Consider the following 20,929-nt stretch of genomic DNA (forward strand, 5'->3'; position numbering starts at 1 on the left):
TGGAGTAAAGGGTGCGCAGATCTGTCCCAAGTAAGGGGCCAGCATACACCTGTGCTACAGACTGTTCACATGGACTTGTAACTAGGAGTGCTGTCAGGATGGAGTGGATTTATCCAGGTCACAAATGTAGACTTGCTAAGAAAACAGAAATGTCATTTAAAATAAATTGCACGTCGTGAACAAATTGATGTGGGGTGTTTATGATGCATTCCTGTATTTTTTGCATCTGGATAGCACTGATAGAGGTGAGTGGTGTCCTGGCACATGGCCGTTCACAGTGTCGGGGTCCCAGCACACCTCTGGGCAGCTTCTCCGAACCAGTTGCAAGTTTTTGCTTGGCTTTTGGACTAGGGGCTTAACAAGCTTTAGTGTCTTAAGTCTGGAAACAAACTACTTCAACTATGTATTTTTAAAAAAATGTGCAGTTGACCTACTTTGTGTTTAAAAGCAAAACAAAACCACAAACAACAACAAAACAAATGAGGCTGATTTGGGGAACAGTTAATTAAATGAAGTGTTTCTCTTGCATTTTTGTGTCCATTTGAAAATTTAATTTCTGGCAGGAATAATATGAAAGGGAAACTTGCAGTGTTTTTGCAACCAGAATTAGCTTTTGCATTTTGGTCTCTGCTGAAAGACGCAAATTTAGCATGTCTAATTTCTTCATTTCTTGTACAATGGTTCCTTCATATTATATAGAAAATGGTCTAAAGCCCTCAATTAACAGTGTATGTAGAAAAACTTACTACTTTCTTTTGTCACCATGATATTAACTGGCTTCCTGGCAAAAAAAGTTGCCTTCTTTTCCCCTCCATTTAGGATATTTCCCAAAGTTTCTGAAAACTCCTTTCTATTACCTGAATTTTCACACCCTGTGTCACATACAGGTTCTGTAGCTGGGTGATTGTCATCTATGACAGATTGCTGAAGTTCAGCAAAGTTGGAGTGCTCATTCAAGGAAACCAGTATGTGCCTTGATTTCAGAACCAGACTGATCTGGGGCTGTGCAGTGGGTTTCCTTCACAAGAACCTGCAACAGTGGAATGAGGGTAGTTTGGCTGATAATGAAGTTGCTGAGGATTTGGAAAATGGTGTGTGGAACACAGGAACAATATGCATCTGTTTGGTAGTATCCTTCATTGGCTAATCATGAGGTGATAGATGACTTGTTGCATGACCAGATTCTGTGGCATTGCATCATGGACACAATGTTATGTGGTCTACATCACATGGTAGAAGTTCTGGAATACCAGAAACCTCAATGACCACATTTACTCTTTTTTTTTTTTTTGTAAAGTAATGGCTGCATGTGTACTGGTGATCAATCTAAAGCCTGAGATAGCTGCGGCATTGGTGCTTGAGGTGTGCCAGCTGCTAAGGCTTTAGAGGAGATGGATGAGGAAATGTGCAACTTGATAGTCCTGGGCTAATCAAGGTCCTACCTTCCAGGGGTGAGGCTTTTCATGGGGGGCTTAAAGGCAAGTGCAGGTTCTCTGGAAGATTTGCAATGGGAACTTCCAAGACTTCACATACATGTACTGCTCTTGCATTTTCTGTAATAGCTGATGAATTGAATCCATCGACGTATGTTGTTTCCTTTCTACTGTTGCTGGCTTGTCCAGTAAGAAATGTAAATTATTCCACTTGTCCAAGCTTTTCTCTGCTAATAAGATCTAAAGACCAGCCATATGCAAGTCTTGGAGTTTTAATGAAATGTACAGTCAAGTGTGATCAGTGAACTACTTGTCCTTTGCTGTACAGAGACTTCAGTTGGCTTCTCAGCACCCTCCAGCAGTTGGAGTCTAATGGAGGCTGGGGCAGCCTCATGCTTCCTTATACTGACTTATGACTTGGCACGGGTTAGGCTCTTCACTGTGAGAGCCCTAAAACGGGGTGGTGGGCAATCTTGGAAGCCCTGTGTTATGTACAGAAGCAAGAAGTCGGTATCTAGCAAACTGCTGCTTGCCTGGAATTGATGAATTTCTACAGCCTTGTCTGGGAGCTGCCCTGATCCTTTAGAGGCTCCTGGAGGATTGTGATAAGTGGTGCATGGATTAAAAGGTAAGTCATGAAGGAAGTTCTCTGGCCCAGGCTAGAAAAAATTTGCTATACACTTAATAGGGCCCAGCCTTATTCTTAAGGGATGATCATTGGCAAAGATGAAAGTGCAAAGATCCTTTTCCTGTTGAGGAAACGAACAAAATTTAACTACCATAAGTCAAGTTAAATTCCCATTGACTTGCGTGGATTTAAAATGTGCTGTTCTGGAAATGACTCCTGCTTTGCTTGTGCTCCTGTCCAACTCCTTGCTTTGTTGCGTGAATACTGAGAAACCTCACGGTATCCTGAGCCCAAGAGACTGAGTCTGCCCATCTCCCAGCCTGCCACGCATGGAAATGCTGAGGACGAGGAAAGCGGTGGGGCTGGCGCAGCTCAGCAAGCAGAGGATGGGCTGCAGGCAGAAAGTGGATAAGTGATCCTTCCTTTTCCTTTTTTTTCTATGTGTAGCAAACTTTATCCCTGCCAAATTAACTCCAGAAGAGGAAAGACTTGGAGACAAGCCTGCTTTGGGTCTGTGGAGTCTTTTGCCTAACGCTTCTTCCCAGCTTCTGCAAAGGGTTGGTGAATGCACGCTGGAGAAGAAAAAAGCTGGAAAAGTTTTTTTACTGCTGCCTTATGTCTGCAGTAGCTGTATTGTAGTATGTGGACCAGGCAGCCTTATGTTGTTCCTCGACCAAGGGCAGAGGAGTGTGGGCTGAAACTGGACTTTGCTGAGGAAGTTCTTGCAGCGTTGGAGGCAATGGTGAAGACTTTAGGCTTTCCATTTTCTAGTTTCTTTGAACAGAAAAGTTTTTATGTCCAAACTTGCACCCTGGAAGTGATGAAGGACAACTTTTGCAGTTACCCTTGTTTCTGACACAGGTGAGTGTAAAACATCCAGCTGGGTCTGTCCCAACTTGCAGCAATTTCCTTTGAAGTACAAGATGGGCAGCAGCCTGAAATGAGAAGGGTGGCCTACATCTACCCTTTGTAATGGGTACGTATTTTTTTGGTTTTACCTTCTTCAAGAGAAATGTGTAATCTTACACCTTTGTTGCTAAAGAATTTGTGCTGCTGCTCCGTGCAGGTGTCACCAGCTGCTGTGTGCAGCGTGGTGCAAGCGCGGTGCAGGTGGTGACGATGCAGCCGGGCTTGCTGGGCTTACCCTGCTAATTGGCACTGCTGTGCTGTAGCCTCTTGAGAAGGAGAAATCAACAGGTTTTAATTAGTCCTTATGTAATCAGTACTGCTCATCTTCCGAGCATCTTGTTAATACTACTTGCTAATCTTCACAACCTCATCTAATAAGGTCAAAATTACTCCCCTTTGACAGCTGGGGAGCGGGAATGAGAACCTTTGCACAGATGCCTTCAACTCGTTATGGGCACAGGGGAAACATGGCTAAGCCAGGTCTGGGTGATGGGTGACCTCAGCATCCAGCTTTTTCTTAGGTGTCCTATTTCCCTACTGGAACCTTTCTCTTTTGAAATAAGATGAAAACTGAAAGGATTTCACGCAAAACCCTGGGCTTGCTGATGTTTTCTAAAAGGAAATCCAAGTCCTATCTCCGTCAGATGCTTACTGAGATGTGCGGTGAGCTGCAGTGGTGCTGATCATAAAGCAGAATATTGCTGAAAACAAGCTTTTACAGATTTTTTCAATATCTATCTCTGCAATGCTGCTAATAAATATTTGGCTAAACCTGACCAGCAGGTCCCAACTCCAAGGTGAGGAGCTATTTTTCCTAGAAGGAACCTGGCCAGATCTGAACTGTTATTCTGTGACAGGGTTTGCTCAGGCAGCATGTGGTGTACCCAGGCACTGGAAATGGGTTAATCACCAGCGGAAATCGGTGCTTTGGCAACTGGTGTGAGGTGGGCTAGGTCTTAAGCAACATGGATTTAATATAGAAACTCTGCCTTGAGTCTTAAGGATGGCTTCTCACTCTGTTGCTGCTCTGAAGTGGCCCACAAGATGTGCTCGTCCTTTTCAGCAGCAAGCCAAAAAACCTTCCATGGTTGTTCCATACCTAATGAGCTAGAAGTATTTCATACTGAGGTATGCGAAGAAATCTGTGAGCTTTTTAAAGCAAGATAGTGTTTTGAAAGCCCGGGGATACGGATGTTTCCTGTGCCTGGTCTTACGCTGCTTTGCAAATACTAAAAGCTCCTCCAGAAGCTGAAGCGTGGCCCTTTCAGAGGATGCGGTGTGAATCCTTGGCTGTTGCTCACGTAATTATTACTTGTGTGGGGTTGTACTGGCCATAGTAGGTACCTCTGAGCAGAATGCTAATCCTGCTCAGCCTCTGCTAAGAAATATTCCTGTTAGCATTAGCGAGGTCACTCCCAAAGATTGACCTCCAGGCATCACGCCCTGCTCTCTTGAAATCTCTGTGTCACAGAAGGAGCAAGTTTGACGTCTTCCTACCGTAACTTGGGTCATTCGGCGGCAGCGTCCTTCTGCCAGCACCACCTAATGCTGCAGATTATTGCTGGGCGTATTGCTGGGCTGGACATGTGTGATGGCCAGTGTCTGCTGAGCTGCACGGAAAAATCACCACCATAAAGTAACAGCCCATGGAAAGAGGTGGTGGCATCTCACGGCTGCGTTTTGAAAACCACCCAGCCTGGGCTTATTTATGCCAATGTAGCTTTGCTCGCAATCCCTTGGTGTGTCATGGCAATAGCTTTGTAAGAGGACAAGAGCTGTGTCCAGATCCTGTGTGTAGGTGCGATGCGGGGAGGAGAGCGGGGTGGTGGCCAGGAGCCACCACTTTTATCCATGCAGGTTGTTTTTGTCCTGGGTGGTTGAGTTCTGGTTTCTAGCATGGCTGGGTCTATCTCTGTGACTAGTGTTGGCACCGACAGCATCCTGTGGCATCGAGTCCTTCCAGCCCCTGTTTTGTTGGAGACATAACTGCAGGGTTACAAATGGACTTGAAACCAGCCTTGGCCATCTTGCATGGTTGAGGTGTTCTGTTTTCTCACCCCCCTGGTTCTGACCTGGAGTCGGAGCAAATTGTCTCTGACCGCCGCACTCCTCGGCCTCGCGGCAGCAAAGGCAGGCAGGGATAGCACAGCCCGGAGCCGTCCCTGCTGACGTCAAGCCCGATTTCACTCCCTCGAAACCAAGACGTGCAAAAAATATCTCAAGACTTTGGGGTTTTGTCTGTTAAAGCCGAACGCTCGAACTTGTAAATTCATGTTTCCAATGCTTCATCCTTTAAACAGCCACAGCCAAGGAAGGCTGCCCACGACCCTGTTAGTGTGGGGCACCATGATGGGATGTGATCCTGCACCTGGGCATGAGCAGGAGGCAAGGTCTGCCCCAGCATCGCGTGCCTGAAAGGCTGCTAGTGGCCACAGGCTTCTCAGGCTGCTGTTTTCTCTTCTATTGGCAGCCTTTCCATCCTTTGCAAGGAATTAAAGGGGTTTGTCCAGGAATTATGATTTGCCATTCTTCAATATTCTTTTTTCCTCACTGTTTTCCTTTTTTCTAGAGATGGGTCTTTTGTTGTTTCATATCTTTCATGTGGTTTCTCAAAGAAATGAGAATAAAGTTGTCACACCCTCTTTCTATCTCTCCTAAAATAGCTTTTGAACCTGTTGGACAACTTCTAACAAATCTAACAGCCAGGCACAAGTCTCAAATACATCAAGTTCCTGCACATTTAATTAAAGCTTGCACCTTAGGAGGAACAGGAAAATCCCATCATGAGACAGAGCCGGAGGAAACCAGGCTTTTGCGGTTCTGTAAAAACCTCCTCCTGCGGTAGTGTTTGCTTTACTGGGTACTTTAGGGCCAGTTTGTCATGGATGCTGTGGGTCTTCCTCTCCAGGCACCGAACAGCTCATGGCCAACGCAAAGAGCACGTGGGCTGTTATGACACCAATGGATGGGAGAGTTGGGTCCCAACGCCAATGACGGGGCCACCTCGTCACCCTGGTGCTCCCAGCCGTGACTCAGAAGAGGGACACATCTCCTCCTTCCCTCCCAGGGCACTAAGTACAAGGCCATGGGGAAGGGCTGGTTTTGGGGATGCCACTAATGCCCCCTGCCCTGGCTGCCGCTCTTCCAAGTGGGACTTTCTATGCGCTGTTACTTTTCTCACACCATCTGGTGACTAATTTAGCACCTAGAAAATAACACCAGCATTTCAATGAGGGTTTGGGTAAGGTTTTTTTTTTTAATTCAGTGAGGCGTTTATTCATTATTTCCCATCTTCCATCAGAACATATAAACGTAAACAACATTTCTGTGATGCCGGGGCAGGTTTACCTGCATCAGCTGAAGGATGCATTTCTTCTCCAAACACAACATGCCACCTCCCTCCTCCTTCCAGCGCATCCCAGTCAACGCGACGTCTTCCACCTCAGCCTACGTGTGCGTGCACACGCGCTTATTAACTTTTATATCTTAATTGAAAGGGCGGCATACGTTTAAGCCTTAATAATGACATCCTTTCTTCCCAAACGGTCTTTAATCTTGAAACGAAGTGGTGAACCAAGGCAGCAGAGCGGGGTTGCTGAGCGAGGCTGCTGGCACGTGCGCAGACGGGAGCAACCTGCCAAGAAATGAGTTTTTAGGGTTTGGATTTGAAGCGTGTGCCTGATCGTCTGGAGAGCGGAGTGGCGGTGGCAGGGGGAGGTGACAGGGGCCCCATGGGTGATGAACAGGAGGATTTGATGAGTAGGAGCTGGGTGTGAAGTCTCTTCCAGAGCTATTAAATAGCATAAAAGGCAAATCTCCTTTTAACACGGTACCCTGGTATGTCTCTGCGTGTTGGTCCATGGGCCAGCCCCTTTATCTCTTCCTAGCCTGGCTCATTACTATAAAATGATGGGGTTTATGGGTTGGGGGTTTCCCTTGCTATTTGCCCTGAGAATAAGACTGTTAAAGTCTCTGGATGCTCTTATATGGAATATGAAGCAGCTTTTACTTGGGCTGGTATTTGAGGTGCCAGATTCTGAAGCCGTAATTGCAGCTATATGGGAAATATTATGTTACGGTCAACAGTATGGCTTAAAAAAATCCCTCTAATCCTGACTTATACCTGTGTCTTGGTGCTTCAGTGCTGAAAGATCAAAACATTCATAAAAACGACTCGTTGGTGGCTTTGAGACCGATCTTTGTGCTTCAGAGGGGATTAGGTCCTTGGCTTTTGAAGATGCTGTTTAAAGAGGTTTGAAGGTTGAATGAGGAACCATTGCTTTGACGGATGGAGTGCAATGTATTATTGGTGAGGAGTCTTCCAAGAATGCTTGCTTTTGGCTGCCGCACTGCAATAGGTGAGAAGCTAGGAAAAAACAATAAAAAGAAGCAAACCCAATACAGAGAAAATACATGCCATGCTTAGAGATGCTGCTGTTTCCATATTTACTTCTTGTCTGCTCTAAAAAAAGAGGATTAAAAAGGAGAGAAAAAAGGGAAAAGGGGGGGGGGGGGAGAATTTCTTCAAAAAGGAGCAGTCAATGTGCACCGCTAATCGACCAAAGCCCTGCCAAGCAAATCTTTTGTCAGATCGTCTGCCCAAAATCAAAACCCCGGACTCAGCAGGCCCCGTTACTGGTGGTTCTGCCTACGAAGCAGGAAAGCGTAAAGCCCCCCATTCCCACTGCTTTGTTAAAAAGCCCTCACGACACCAGCCCCAACTCCCCCCTCCCGCTGGCTGCTATATAGCGGGGTGTCCAACGTTTCTGTCCATCGCAGTTTTGGTTTGGCTCCTGCTTTTGGTCTTGGATAGCAGCCAGCAGAAAATGTCTCAATACTCAGGAAAAGTAAGTAATGACCCAACCGCTTCCCTTTCAGCCTGGGACCGGAGAGCCTGAGCATCCTCCGGGTTGAAGGAGTAAGTTAGGATAATATTGCGGAGGATGCGATGTGAGTGGTGATACCGGGAGCAAATTTGGTAGTAGGGACGGGGAGGGTGCGGCAGAAGGAGCTGCGTTTTGGGAGCTGAGTTTCCTGTTTAAACATTCCTGCTGGAAATATGTGTGAGCAAGCACGAGGCGGCGAGAAGTGTCGTAAATGCGGGATGCGCCGCTTTCCCAGAAAAACAAATACGGTTCTTAGGAAAAAATGCCAGTGATGCCGTGCTCCTCTTGCTGGAAAGCAGCTAAAAAAAAAACAAAACAAAAAACAAAACAAACCCAAACCATCCTAAAACGATGCATCTGCAAGAGATTCCCATCTGCTCAAAATGGGGCTCTGGCTGTGCCCCTGCTCCTCACTGCCAGCCTGTTCTCCTCCCTCCCCCAGATCACTTTCTACGAAGGCAAATGCTTCACGGGCAGAAAGCTGGAGGTCTGCGGCAGCTGCGGCAGCTTCCAGGACCGAGGTTTCCTCAACCGGGTCAACTCCATCTGTGTCCAGAGCGGGGCTTGGGTCTGCTTCGATCACCCCGATTTCCGAGGGCAGCAGTACATCCTGGAGCACGGCGAGTACCCCGATTTCTATCGCTGGAACGGCCGCAGTGACCACCTGGGCTCCTGCCGGCCCGTCGGGATGGTGAGTGGATGCCGCTCGCATTTCGCTCTCCCGGCTGGAGCATCGGTGGGACGGAGCTGCCGTTGGGCTTTATTTTCCCTGAAACTTGTGAAAAAGCGTAATAAAAATCTGCGCTCTTTAGAAATAATACATCCTGTTGAGAAGGAAATAGTCTCCGAGGGAAGGTTTGTCCCCCCTTGGAGCGGTCTGCACAAGCCGCAAAGCCGAGTCGCGGTTTCCCGTGCCTTCCGGGACACGTTGCTTTCCTTCCGTGGCATGACATGCAGCGGCTTTAACGGGATGAGATTTTTCCCGTGGTTTTTCAGATGAGGTGGCAAGGTCCTGCCGGCGTTATGTGCTTTTTTTTACTGTGAGTTGCTATGAAATACAGGGGAATTAAGAAGGGGGTTCGTTGCCCAAGGCAAGTTTGAGCCACAGCAGCCGTGGCTCCCCACGATCCCGGAGGGGGAGCGTGCAGCCCAAGGGCTTTCCGAACCAGACCTATGGGGCAGCTGGGCTGCTCCTGGCAAATTTTAGCTGAATTCTCTGCTGTTGCAAACCCCCTCCAGTAATCCTAAACTAAAACCGATTTTTTCCCCATACTAGATAGCCCTTCCCTTATGAAGCTTTTAAAAGCACCACCCAGAGGAAGGTTTAATTGGAAAGATTAAAAAGTAGCAAAATAAAATGAATCTGGGTTAGGTCTTTCCATTTGCCTCTTCTATCACTGATGACCCCTGGGGCAATGATGAACCCACTTGGAGCTGGTGGGGTTTCTCGCTGGCCCCAAAGCTGCTTTTTTGGTACAGCGGTGCGTTTGTTTCAGGTTTGTAACATCCTCCCCAAAGCATCTCTGCGGTCTGTACAGGGAGGGATGCTCTGCCCTGGGTCCTGGAGCCCGGCCAGTATGAGGACGTGCTCCTTCTTCCCTGGCCCGTGATTTTCCCTGTGAGATGCCAGCGAGTGTTTTAAGGCATTTCTGCAGCGCAGATTCCAGGAGGAATGTTTGCTCAGGCACGGTATCTGTTCGGCTGCTGCCGGCGGCCGCGTGCTGTGGGGTTTGGCATAGCAGCCCAGCCTTCTTGTGCGTTGACGTTGTTTATTTGAAAAATGCATTTAAGTATTCTTTGAATTCTGCTTAAAAATATCCTTTCAGCTTGTTTGGTCCAAAATATCTATGCTGCAGGCTGCAGAAATCTCCCCAGGGGATTTTATATCATGTCACCCTCAAGTCCTCATGCAGCACTGATGATGCTAGGAAGTTTTCTTTTCTTTTCCTTTTTTTAATTTTCCCTAAAGAAAGGCACAACATGTCCCATCAGGAATAGCAGCTACATGTGAACTGGAGGCAATGTAAATTAGTTTAGGGGAATAGTCTAACATCTTTGTACATTCTGGATATATACCTTTTCTTGCTATATAAGTGCATGGAGGGCCAGGGCTGTAGCTGATGCTGTATTTGGGATGGAGGGTTTGTGGGCCGCTGGGGAGGATCTTCAGATGGGCAGGGGGCTACGTGTACCTGAGCACAACGCATCCCCTAAGCAATGTGTTAGCACGTGGATGGCAGCTGTAGGAAAGTGCAGCTGGGTGCGGAGAGGAGGGTTTTCTGGCTGCTTTTCTGGTTGGTGTGGTGTGCTGGGAGGTGGCACGAGTTTGTGCGTGCTCTGTGCATGCCAGCACTGGTGTGTTGGACTGCTTTTCACATTCCCCTTCCAACACTTCCATCTTCCATCTTCCTTTTTGTCTTATAAAAGCCGGGGAAATAATTTGCTGCTTTTTTTTTTTTTTTTTTTTTTGGTTGATTCGAATCCCTTTGTCCCCAGCACGGCGAGCATTACAGGATTGAAATATTTGAGGGGAGCCATTTTAGCGGTCCCAGCCTGGAGCTGACGGAAGATTGCTCCTTCCTGCAGGGACAAGGCTGGGACAAGACCTGCATCAACGCCCTCAAAGTGTACGGGGACGGCGCGTAAGTAACCGCGTGTGTCCCAGCATGCAGCCGCTGCGGTGCTCCCTGCCCTGTGCCCTTTGTGCCCAGCACCGCAGGGGAGCGAGGAGGCTGCAGGGACTCCCCCCATCATGGAAAAGCCCGTCGATGCTGGGGGGACGTGGAGAAAGCCTGAAGATCTGAATTCAGCCTATGGTTTAAAGGTGAACTTTGGTGCCTGCCCATTGAGAGCTGCTTCAAGGGGGCATGAATTTTGGAGGGTGGCTGCTAAGCACAAGCTACAAGAGCTCTGAGACACCTTTTTAAGGTGTATGAAACAAGAAGCCTAAGACCACCTTTTCTTTCTTTCTTTTTTTTAAATGTTTCTGTCCATGTTTCCAACCACTTTTTTAAAATCCACGCAGAGTATTTTGGGGAGGGTGGTTGGATGGCTCCAGGTGATGCAGGTCAGGGCTTTTGCTTTGCAAGTGGCTTCTCCAAGGCTTGCTGCAATACCAGAAACCTCCTCCTTGGACAGCAAAAATGAGGCAGCGGCGTCTCGCCTTAAAATTAAATCCTGCCTCTGAAAGACAGGGGCAACTGTGATGGTGATGCGCAGCCACCCCAATGGGGGTTTTTGGTCACCCTCGGTGTCCCGTGAACCCGCTTTGCAGACATGTTACTGATGCTCAGCCCCATCCTCCTGCCCCTGCAGATGCTCTTAAAAGCCTTGGCAGGATGGCAGCTTTGCCTTTTTCTTGCTGTCGGGTGCCAATTTGCATTTTCTCAATGGTGTCGGTCCTTCTTATGTTTTTTCTCTTGTTGTGAAATGGGTTGTTATCTGGCCGTCTCCCCTTTCCTCTGTCCGACAATTGTATTTTCACTGCAAGTGCGCTGGGAGCAGGGGAATGCCATAAAATCCTCCCAGAGCCAGGCAGAGGGTGGCTGGAGCAAGACACGGGGCAGAGGGGAGCCCCTGCAGAGGAGGGAGCACAGAAACGCTCTTCTCCACCTGTCCTGGACTGGATATTGCGCATCTCGCCTGTACCCAGTGTGGGACGTTGGACCCTCTCTGTCCAACAGCAATTGTTTCCCAGAATAGGAAAAAGGTTGTTGCCATCCAAGCCTGTGACATCTTGACAGCGAGTGTCCTGCAGGACCCTTTCTGATTCAACCAAGACCTCCCCTCTTCCAAAAAAACAGGCTTATGATCAGGCAGTAGCTGTTCATTAAAACTAAGGAGCAGAGCTACCAGCTCCCGATGAGAAGAAATGGCTGGAGCCCACCAGAGACTCTGTTAGTGCCGAGCATTTGAAGCAAAAGGCATTTGACTATCAATGCTATAAAGCCAAGAGAGAGCCTGTGAGTGCTCTGGCAAGAGCTTTAGGGCCAATTATTTACCACATGTGTCCCTGTAGCAGAGCCTGGAGCTTGAGAAATTGGGAAGCTGCCCAGAAACTTTCAAGCACTTAAATTTTTCAGATTGATTTTCCCCCTCCCCTGTAAAATACGTAAGGGGCACAAAACTTGCTTTCCCTCGCAAGGGAGCCTAGACTGTTTATGTTAACATTACATGACTTCTCAAAGGCTTCGAGTAGTGATAAAAAAAATAGAAAAAAATAAAATGCTGAGTGGAGCGTGGTGAGGAAACTTGCGGAGTTTTGTAGCATTACATTCAGACCCTGGGAACATGGTTGTTACAAGCACATCAAAGGGTCTGTAAGAGGCCATTAAAAGGCAGGATGGAGCAGAGGGACCTGCTGGCTCCGGACTGCAGGAGGAGAGAGGGAAGGAGGAGATAGGGCAGCGGAGAGGTGAGACCAGGGAGGAGAAAGGGACACTACAGCACTGCTTTTCTCCTTCAGATAGACCATATAAGCCCAGATGACCGCAGAGGTGCTGCAGGTGTAGCTAGTGCTGGGCTCAGCCCGGCAAAACCCTCCCAGGACCCATCCCAGGACCATTTGGGGAGCAGAGGAGAGGGGATCACCGGAGACGAGGGGAGTTTCAGCCACAGGCTGTCTCCAGCACATCCCCAGCCTGAAAGCGGGTCTGGTTTACCCTGTGCATGCTGAAAGCAGGTGTAAAGCAGGGTCCTCCTGAGCTCCCTGCCCGCCAAATTCTCGCTTTGTGATTTTCCCCCTTAATTCCCGCAACGCGACATCCGTTGGATGCAAAAATATTTGCTTCCCCTTCAAAATCCACGGATGGTGTCACGTGCTGTTAAAAAGCTGTTGCCTGCACTTGTGGGGATGGCCGTGCCTGCGGGAAGTGATGATGGATCAGCTGGAAACACGAGAATGGAGAGAAACATCTGCTTTTGGCATGGTGAGTGGTGGGACTGAGGGTGTCCAGCACCTTCCCCGCTGCCCTTTTGGGGCTGGCGACTGCTACCCCACACAGCCAGGAAGGGTGATGGTAAAGCTGTTAAAACCATGCTGGAAATGAGATTGCTATTTCGGAGCAGTTTCGAGATGTTACCGCCTCCTTGGAAGCTGTTGCGGTTTGCGTGGCGAGCAGCTTTGCCCGTCCCACGGGCAGAGCCAGCTCCAGTATCACATATGGTATCATCTGGTTTTAGATGAAGATGTGCGCTTCTTGTCCTCCCTTGTGCCTCAGCAACTCCACAGAGGATTGGTTAGAAAATACAACTTTAAAAAGCTGAATTTGTTTTACAGTCCAGGAGAGAATACGCCAAAAAGGGCTTTTCTATGCTACAGTGACATAACTTGAAGGAACCAGACCAACCATTTATTCTGCTGAAGCATTTACAAGCATTTGGTAGATGTTCTGCAGTCAGGCTGTGAAATATCAACCAGAACAGGTACCCAAACATCGCTGCTCAATAAACCTTACATCTTTCTCAGCAGAGGCAATAGCTGCTCACGGCACTGCTCATGTCCTACGTGGAGAATAAGTGACCTCGAGCCCTACGGAAAGCATCCCACTTGGTTCAGGCTGAAGCTGCAGTGCTCCCCTGCTAGTTTTTCAGCACAAGCAGCCAGTTTTGGCTTATAAGGCTTGAGCTGGTTCCATGCGAGTTTTATTCTCATGTCCTTTGGGTTTATGTGCTAATGAAACACAGCACTGAGATGTTTGAGGGCTGCATGCTATGTGCCTGGATCAGCTCTCCCATGCTGGGCTTGAGGACAGGATCATCTTTTTTTTGTTTTCTGGGCTCCTGACTGACTTGATTTCCTCTCTCACTGATGGTCTCAGAGAACGTAAATTTTAGGCAATAAAGGAACAGCTAAGTAAGCCATACAAGTCTTCACTCATCACCTTGCACTGCCAATACACTTCACTCCCATCTTTCTGCTATTCCTTTTATTCCTCTTTTTTGCAGCCTTCCCCTAAGCAGAGGGACAAGCTGGTGGGTTCTTATCACCACACCAGGTCATGCAGTCTGCTTCCATCTACCCCAAGGCCTGTCCCATTCCCTCAATGCGACTGCGCAGACACGTCAACCGTGTGTCTGGAGAGAAACGCAGAACTCTTGGGAAAGGCAGTGACTATGAGGGGCTGCTCTACCCCCTGCACTGCCCCCAGGGTCCACCAGCTGTTGAAAGATGCCCTAGAGCAGAGCAGAGCTGAAAGATCCACCATGACCTGGTAGGCCAGCAATGCCCTGTGAATATCCCTGTCCTACCACCATGCAGTATTTTCAATAACGTTAGGTATTCTTAGCAGGAGGGAGTGATTGGAAGGTGCTGAAAATAGGACTGGGAGCTCTCCTCAGGAGTGCTTGAGGGAGGGGTGGTGAGCTGATGGAGAAAGAGGCCCATGATTGTCCAAAAATATGGAGAGGTGCATATAAGCTGAAGGAATGGGGTAGAAAAGGAAGCAAGCCATGCATGTCATATGAACAAGGCTGGGGTGTGTATCTAGAGGAAGAGGATAATTTTATAAATTGTTCTTAATTAAGCTGAAGAGCTGAGCACGCTCTCCAACACTGCGCATCAGGTTATGTGATGGTGGGGGACGGGACATGGCTTCAGAGCAATCTGCTGTTACACTCATATGAGCAGTGGGCAGCCTTCTCCACGTGCTGCAAAGTGAGCTTCAGAGGAAAAGTCTGAGGATGACTTTGTAATTCTGGTTCAGATATACACTGGCTGCAAAAAGTGCTAAAGAATGGAACTTGTTTGTAGGAAACGCTCGGGATCCGAATGCCTTGGCTGAGCACACTGCAGCGATGCTGCAGAAAAGGGTTGTGCAAGCGCGGGCAGCAGGGTGGAGGGGGGCACCAGGCAGGCACGTGCTCAACGTGCCAGCCGTATCGGTGCACAGGCAGGTGGGAGAAGGGACCCACCACAGTCCCACCTGATGTCCTCTCAGGAACACAAAATAAATCCAAATATGTCAAGGAGTCTGTAAGGTGGCTCGTCTAAATACCCTAACCTTTTGCCTTTTTTTGTTTTTTTTTTAAGTAATGCCCGTGGGTGGCTGGTTTTATAAACAGCTTTTTTTCCCTAGGCCTCCAGCTTTTTGCTCTGGGTCAGACTGATCTGAGTTCACCAGCTGTTGTCTGACCCCAGAGGCCCAGCAGTCTTTGACCCATCCAGTACTTAAAAGAGTTTCTCCCTGGAAATCCCACATACAGTAGGTCTCAACCCCAATGTCACAGCTGAATTCCTGCCAAGAGACAGACCACAGAAACCAAATGGAGGATTGCATTTGTGCTCTGCTGTCGTTGCTGAGCCCATAGATGTGACAAGCAGCAGAGATCCATATAAAATCCTTAAAAACATTGGGAAGAGACAAACAAGGCAGAGATGAGCAGTTCAGCAATGATGGGGTGACTAAAACTCACTAAAACTATCAGACCAATGGCAAAACCTGGTTAAAAAGCATGGAGGATTTAAATAGAGGAAAGAGGTGACACTTGTGGCCACGTTAAGATCATGGCACAGTGTGTATCAAAGGGGTAAAGGGAGAGAAGAGCAGTGAAATTTGTCCCTCTTGACCATCAGAATTGCTCCTGACTTGAAGACCTTCAAATGGAGAAAGGTGTAGCCAAGCTAGGTGAAGAAGTCAGGCATGCCAAAGTCACCAAGGTTGTTGAGTGTTGTATCTATTTGACTGTATTCCAAGGGAAAGTTGTAGTTAATGCTGGACATACAGATGAAGTGAAGATAACTGAGCCAAGTCCTGCTCTCTGTTGGAAAGCATCAAATAGAGGCCACTGAGAATTACTAGCAAAGAGAGAAATTATTAGATGTGATTCCCATCATAGCTAATGAGTCAGTTCAAAGAGGTAAAACATCCTTCAAGCATTGCACGTTTCTCCTTACAGTCCAAAATGGGTTTATCCAGGTGCTGAGGGGACTCATGTCCTTTAGCACTATCAAATGCTATTAAATTGTTTCTGTTGCACATGGTAAAGCTCAGAGAGATCCATTCCTACAGCAATGTGAAGTGGGCTGCACCTGGTCCCAGGCTTCATTGCTGGTGTAACCCAAAACAACTTCTTCTAAAGGCAAGGTCCATTCTGGCTGTGGATAATTGCCAGGCTATGCTGGAAATGGGGGGAAGCACCAGCAGTTGATTCCACCAGGGGCATTTTTGTGCACAGGATGGGACCAGGACTGCAGAGGGACCATCAGGCCCCAGTATTTTGCAGAACTGCAGTGCCTAAATGCATCTATTCAATGTGGGCGTAAGGCCACCTTGCATGACCACGCTGTTGGGACCTAAGTAACCCTCCCTTTCTGCCCAGGTGGGTGCTGTATGAGGAGCCCAACTACCGAGGCCGTATGTACGTGGTGGAGCGGGGCGAGTTCAGCAGCTTCAATGCGTGGCAGGCACGCAGTGCGAGCGTCCAGTCCATCAGAAGAGTCATCAACTACTTCTAGCTGAGCTTTCATCCTACTAGCAATAGCCTGCTGAGACCGGGCATCACCCTCCTTCCCACTCGCTGACCTGTAGAATAAATTGTTAAATACCAGCTTTCGGCTCTCAGTACTTTTTTTCCATCACTTGCATGAGTTCAAGAGGGAATGGACTTGTAACATTTCTAAGCTTGATTTACATGCCATGAATATGCTTTTTTTATTCTGCAGTGATTTATAAGGAGGACATGGGGGTGATGGGCCAGAACTGGTGGTGACAAGCAGATCCAGGAACTCGCTCCCCAGCATGGCTGTGGTCTGACCCATGTTCACCCTGCCCTGTCCAGGGCCACCAAGCGATGAACCCAGCTGACTCCTGATGCCTGGAGGGTGTCACACTGCTGCACGCGCGTGTTGCGAGCGCAGGCGCACAGCCGTCAGATGATCTGCTCGTGCCACACGATGACACACGTGAGGATCGTGTCAGGATCTGACCGACTCGTGGCATCTGTCTGAGTGCGACCTGCTGGTCCTGATGCAAAGGTGATGGTAGAAATCATTTGTCCTGAGTTACTTTGACCTTCGATCAGCACACATTAAAAATGTATGTTTAAAAAAATTCCCTGAAGGCACAAAACCTAAGCAATCTTCTTTTTGCTCCCTGATTCATAAGCCCTTCAGCTGACAATGACATTTTGAGGGGGTGGCAGCAAAGATAACAGCCACAGCACTGTCACTTTCCGCACAACCCTCTTCCCATCCTTCTGCCCCTTCGGTGCTTCCAGCCCATCCCAGTTGTTTCGGTGCCCCTGAACCCCATTTGGTGCTTGGCAGCCAGGATGGGAACAGCCTTGCCCATTCAGCTACAGACCATCCACGACAGCCTGGCTGCTTTCCCTTGCATTCAGCACCCAAAAGTCAGGTAGCTTCCTTTCTGTAAAATCATAAGCTGTGTTCAGTATTAGCTAAGAGTGTTTCTGGCTATTTCAGAAAGGGGTAATTTTATTCTTTTCACTCCTTTATTCTATTAGCTGTTAAGACTTGGCTGTCTGATGGATCCTGACAGGCATGGGCATGGTGCTGGCAGAGCTGCAAAGCTCTGTGTTAATCCAGTGGGAAGGCTGCTGATTTAACCACTGTCCCCAGCCCTTCGAAGGGACGTGAGCGAGGCTGACAGGTCCCCAGCACACTGGAGCACGAGGTGCAGGTGCCTTCAGGGCTGCTCGGCTTTGCAGGTCCTCAATGGGATCCTGCCCTTCGCAGAGCTGTCGGGAAGAGCAGGGGTCCGTGCTCTGTGCCCGGGCAGGGGGCTGGTTGGTCCTGTACTGCACCCCGCTCTGACGCTGGATCTGGCTGCCATTCGATCAGTTCATACTCCTCTGCCTTGTTGTTCATCTTTCCAGTTAGAGCTTCTTGGCAACCTGTGGCTCTCTTCCAGTAATAGGACTGGGGCAATTGGTAACAACTGGGCCTGTGTGAGAGGGACACGTGCTGCTGCCATGATGAAGTGGTGCCGTTGGTAGAGATGCGTCGACTGAGATTTGCCCCAGATGCACATACGCCGTATATGTGTTATGGAGGGGGGGTATGGAGATACAAAAAAAAAAAAAATTTACTTTGTGAATTTAACAATAGATCGGGTGACATTTGCCTTAGCAGTGATACAAGCAATTATGTCCTCTTGTAGACAGCCTACAGTCTGGATGTCATCCTCTACCCAAATCATTGCAGAAGCACTATAGTTACACCATACCAGCTCTGCCCTGCAGTGGTTGTGTCCTAGGTGGCTTGTGGTGACACATGGTCCATTGGAGCGTAAAAATATTTAAGCATCTTTAATGGATAGCAAGGTATTTCTGTGTCAGAGAAAAAGGCAGGGAAATGATTCATTCATTGAGTGGGATGCACAAATGTACAACTCGTGCATCAACTCTTGCGTATTTCATTTTCTTTTAATTAAATGCAGCTTACGAAAGATTTTAGGAGTCCTTCCAGGATTAGTGTTGCTCTTGCTTCATGAAGGCTCTAATCGGCTCCTGAGCTCAATGCACTCTATTAAAAGTAAATATTCAGTCATATGCATTGCTCTCTGTTGTGACCTTCTGGCGATTAATCTGTTAAAAACCCCAAATGTGGTCCCAAAGAAAGACAGGCATTGAATTGTGACTAGCTTTAAAGAAGGCTTTTCATTCATTTGAAGCATGTTCAATGTCACAGTGCAGCATGAAGGATAAAGAAACAAAGGCTTTAAAATATACACTAACTGGAATCCCAGATGCTGCAAGTAGTTGGAGGACAAAAGAAAAGAAAATAACGAGCAACCATCCACGCACATTCCCCTGAGAACAACATAAGCCCAGAAATCCCCACACCTGGGTTTCTTGACACTTGGTGCACACAGCCAAGGGGGGTGACTGTCCCACTAATGTTGGGGTCAGACCTGCGATATCGTAGATATTCTGTTGTATGGCTTCCAGTGTTTGGTGGTTCAACCTCCCTCCGTGCAGACCAGCCCTTAGAGGGACCCACTGACATCCCTCCCCGTCCTTAATGGGATACGTGGGACTGTGCACGTACGCACAGATGTACAGGCTGACTCCAACATGCAGCTACTGTGTGCAAGGCCACTTCATCTATAGGCTTCAAACTCATCGTTTGTTTATATGTTCTAGTAGCTTAGTATTTGTTATTTAAATTGTGGAAGTACTTAGGAGCACCAGTCCTGGACTGAACCCTGCTGCATGCTAGGAGTTAAAAGCACAAAAAAGGCAGTCTAGTTAATCCGTGCTGTTGCGTGGAACCCTGTTTGTAACAAGCTCACGTTTAGCGACCTATAGCACATTTTACGCATGTCTGTAATATGCCTACAGACTAAATATTCATCATTTATTAACATCTGATATCCCATTTGTGAACACACTCTCAATGCAAAGAGCTAGTCTCATGTGAACACTATTTAGAAAAATCCTCTGTATGCAGAATCTAATACCACTAAAAACTGGCAGTGGGGAATTTAATTCCATCTATTTTTTCTTGATTTGAAACCTAAGTAGGGTGGCCATGGGCCTGATCCAAACACTGATGCTGCAGGAACATGCATTGCGTTGGCAGTGGGGGGATGTGGCTCTCGTTCTCTTCCTTTTCCCTCCCCCTCCTTGCTAAATCTGCACTTGTTTAAAGGACAGAATGTACAGATCCCATATGTTTGCTAGTGGTTAGGGTTGTTTTTTTTTAAAAAAAAGATTATTGACATTGCTCTAATATGAAATGGTAGGATTTGTGAGTTTATAGCATATAAACTATAAATGACAAAAATGCCAGCTTGATGTGAAGTGGATGTGAGATTGTGCAGCAGAGATTTGAGCTGTATGTCATTAAACTGTATGGCTGAATGAGTTCTGCTACGTGCACTGAGGAGGCAGGCAATGGATTAAGTAAATTGGAAACTATTCTACAAAATGCTAGAGATAAAACAAAGATTCAAAAATGAGCAAAAGGTACAAGTTATTAATTACGAGAGAGAGAACTAAATGAAATCAGCTCCATCTGGAAAACCAGGAAAGCCCTAATAATCAGCATTACTGGGCTTGGCCAGGCTGCTGCAGTGTAATATTCAGAATAACTTTGAATTACATCTGGCCCCAAAGCAAATAGCTCCTGCCAGAATGCCTGCATACACGAATGTCCTTTCTCTGTAGCTGAATAATGTGGGAATTTGATGGAACATCTCTTTCAGATGAATCCTTAGAAGATAGCTGAGCCACTGCAGTACCTTTGCATTGCTATATTACTCAGTACATGTATATACAGCAAAAGTAAGGAGGAAACTGCCTCCTGATCCACTGTTGGCATGTTTGATGTTGTCATAGCTCAAATGAATCTCTACTAACTGCTTACACAAGCGAATGGGCTGCAGAGCCACCTCCCTTCCCTGGGGATTTCAAGAGACATTATCCTGCTATTGAGGCTGCCCAACGCTCACACCTTCCTGTGCTTTCTTCTCTCCTTCTCCAGAGACACCTCTCTGGACCTCGTAAAAATGAATTCACTCCTCGGTGTCTGCTCGAGCCATTTTATTAGTTCTTTAGCAGAAAGTCTTGCTCAACAGTGACCTCTTTGAATGCAGAAAGGAAACGAACGGCTTCAAAGGACATCTCCGACCTCTGGCACCAGGAGGAGAGCCATGGTCGCTGCTAAAGCCTACGCAATGACAGGGTGAAAACACAGAGGGGACACATCTTAGTACTCTGGAAACATTGACAGATATCCTGGCTCCCATGCTTCTCCTGGTTTGGTTTTAACTTTCTTTTCCCTGTTGTATTGAAGTCAAGGGAAAATTAACTTGGGTGAAAACAGGTTTGGCTTTGAAATTTTTACCATCTGTAGGCTCAAACTCTTGTCCAGGAGTAAATCTGATACAGCTAACAAGTCGCTGAATCAGATGATATCTGCCTGATGTGGTCAGCACCTTCAGCATTGCAAACGGTGATTTGTTTTGGTTTTTAATTTTAAAACATCTGGTTTATTGGAGAGGTTAAATTCAGTTAAATCAACCTCCAGTGGTTGGGACTCATATAGCTTGGTGTCCTCTTGTTCCAAGAGTAACCATTCAATCAGCAGATGAGGTGCAATAGCATCTCAT

At 47.5% G+C, this 20,929-nt stretch overlaps 1 protein-coding gene across 2 annotated transcripts; it reads left to right on the forward strand.

Annotated features, from left to right (window-relative positions):
* Window positions 1-7,750: 7,750 nt before the first annotated feature.
* CRYGN (crystallin gamma N) lies at window positions 7,751-16,403 on the forward strand. Of its 2 annotated transcripts, XM_069778237.1 has the most exons (4): window positions 7,751-7,817; window positions 8,299-8,547; window positions 10,353-10,498; window positions 16,176-16,403. In XM_069778237.1, the coding sequence occupies exons 1-4, from the start codon at window positions 7,797-7,799 to the stop codon at window positions 16,309-16,311; spliced, it is 552 nt and encodes a 183-aa protein (XP_069634338.1). In that variant the 5' UTR covers window positions 7,751-7,796; the 3' UTR covers window positions 16,312-16,403. The 2 variants fall into 2 exon arrangements, with proteins under 2 accessions (XP_069634338.1, XP_009917585.2); XM_009919283.2 differs by lacking the exons at window positions 7,751-7,817; window positions 16,176-16,403 and having other exon boundaries at window positions 8,123-8,547; window positions 10,353-10,642.
* The last annotated feature ends 4,526 nt before the right edge of the window (window positions 16,404-20,929 follow it).

The sequence above is a fragment of the Haliaeetus albicilla genome, chromosome 2 (assembly GCF_947461875.1).
Source record: "Haliaeetus albicilla chromosome 2, bHalAlb1.1, whole genome shotgun sequence".
NCBI lineage: Eukaryota > Metazoa > Chordata > Aves > Accipitriformes > Accipitridae > Haliaeetus > Haliaeetus albicilla.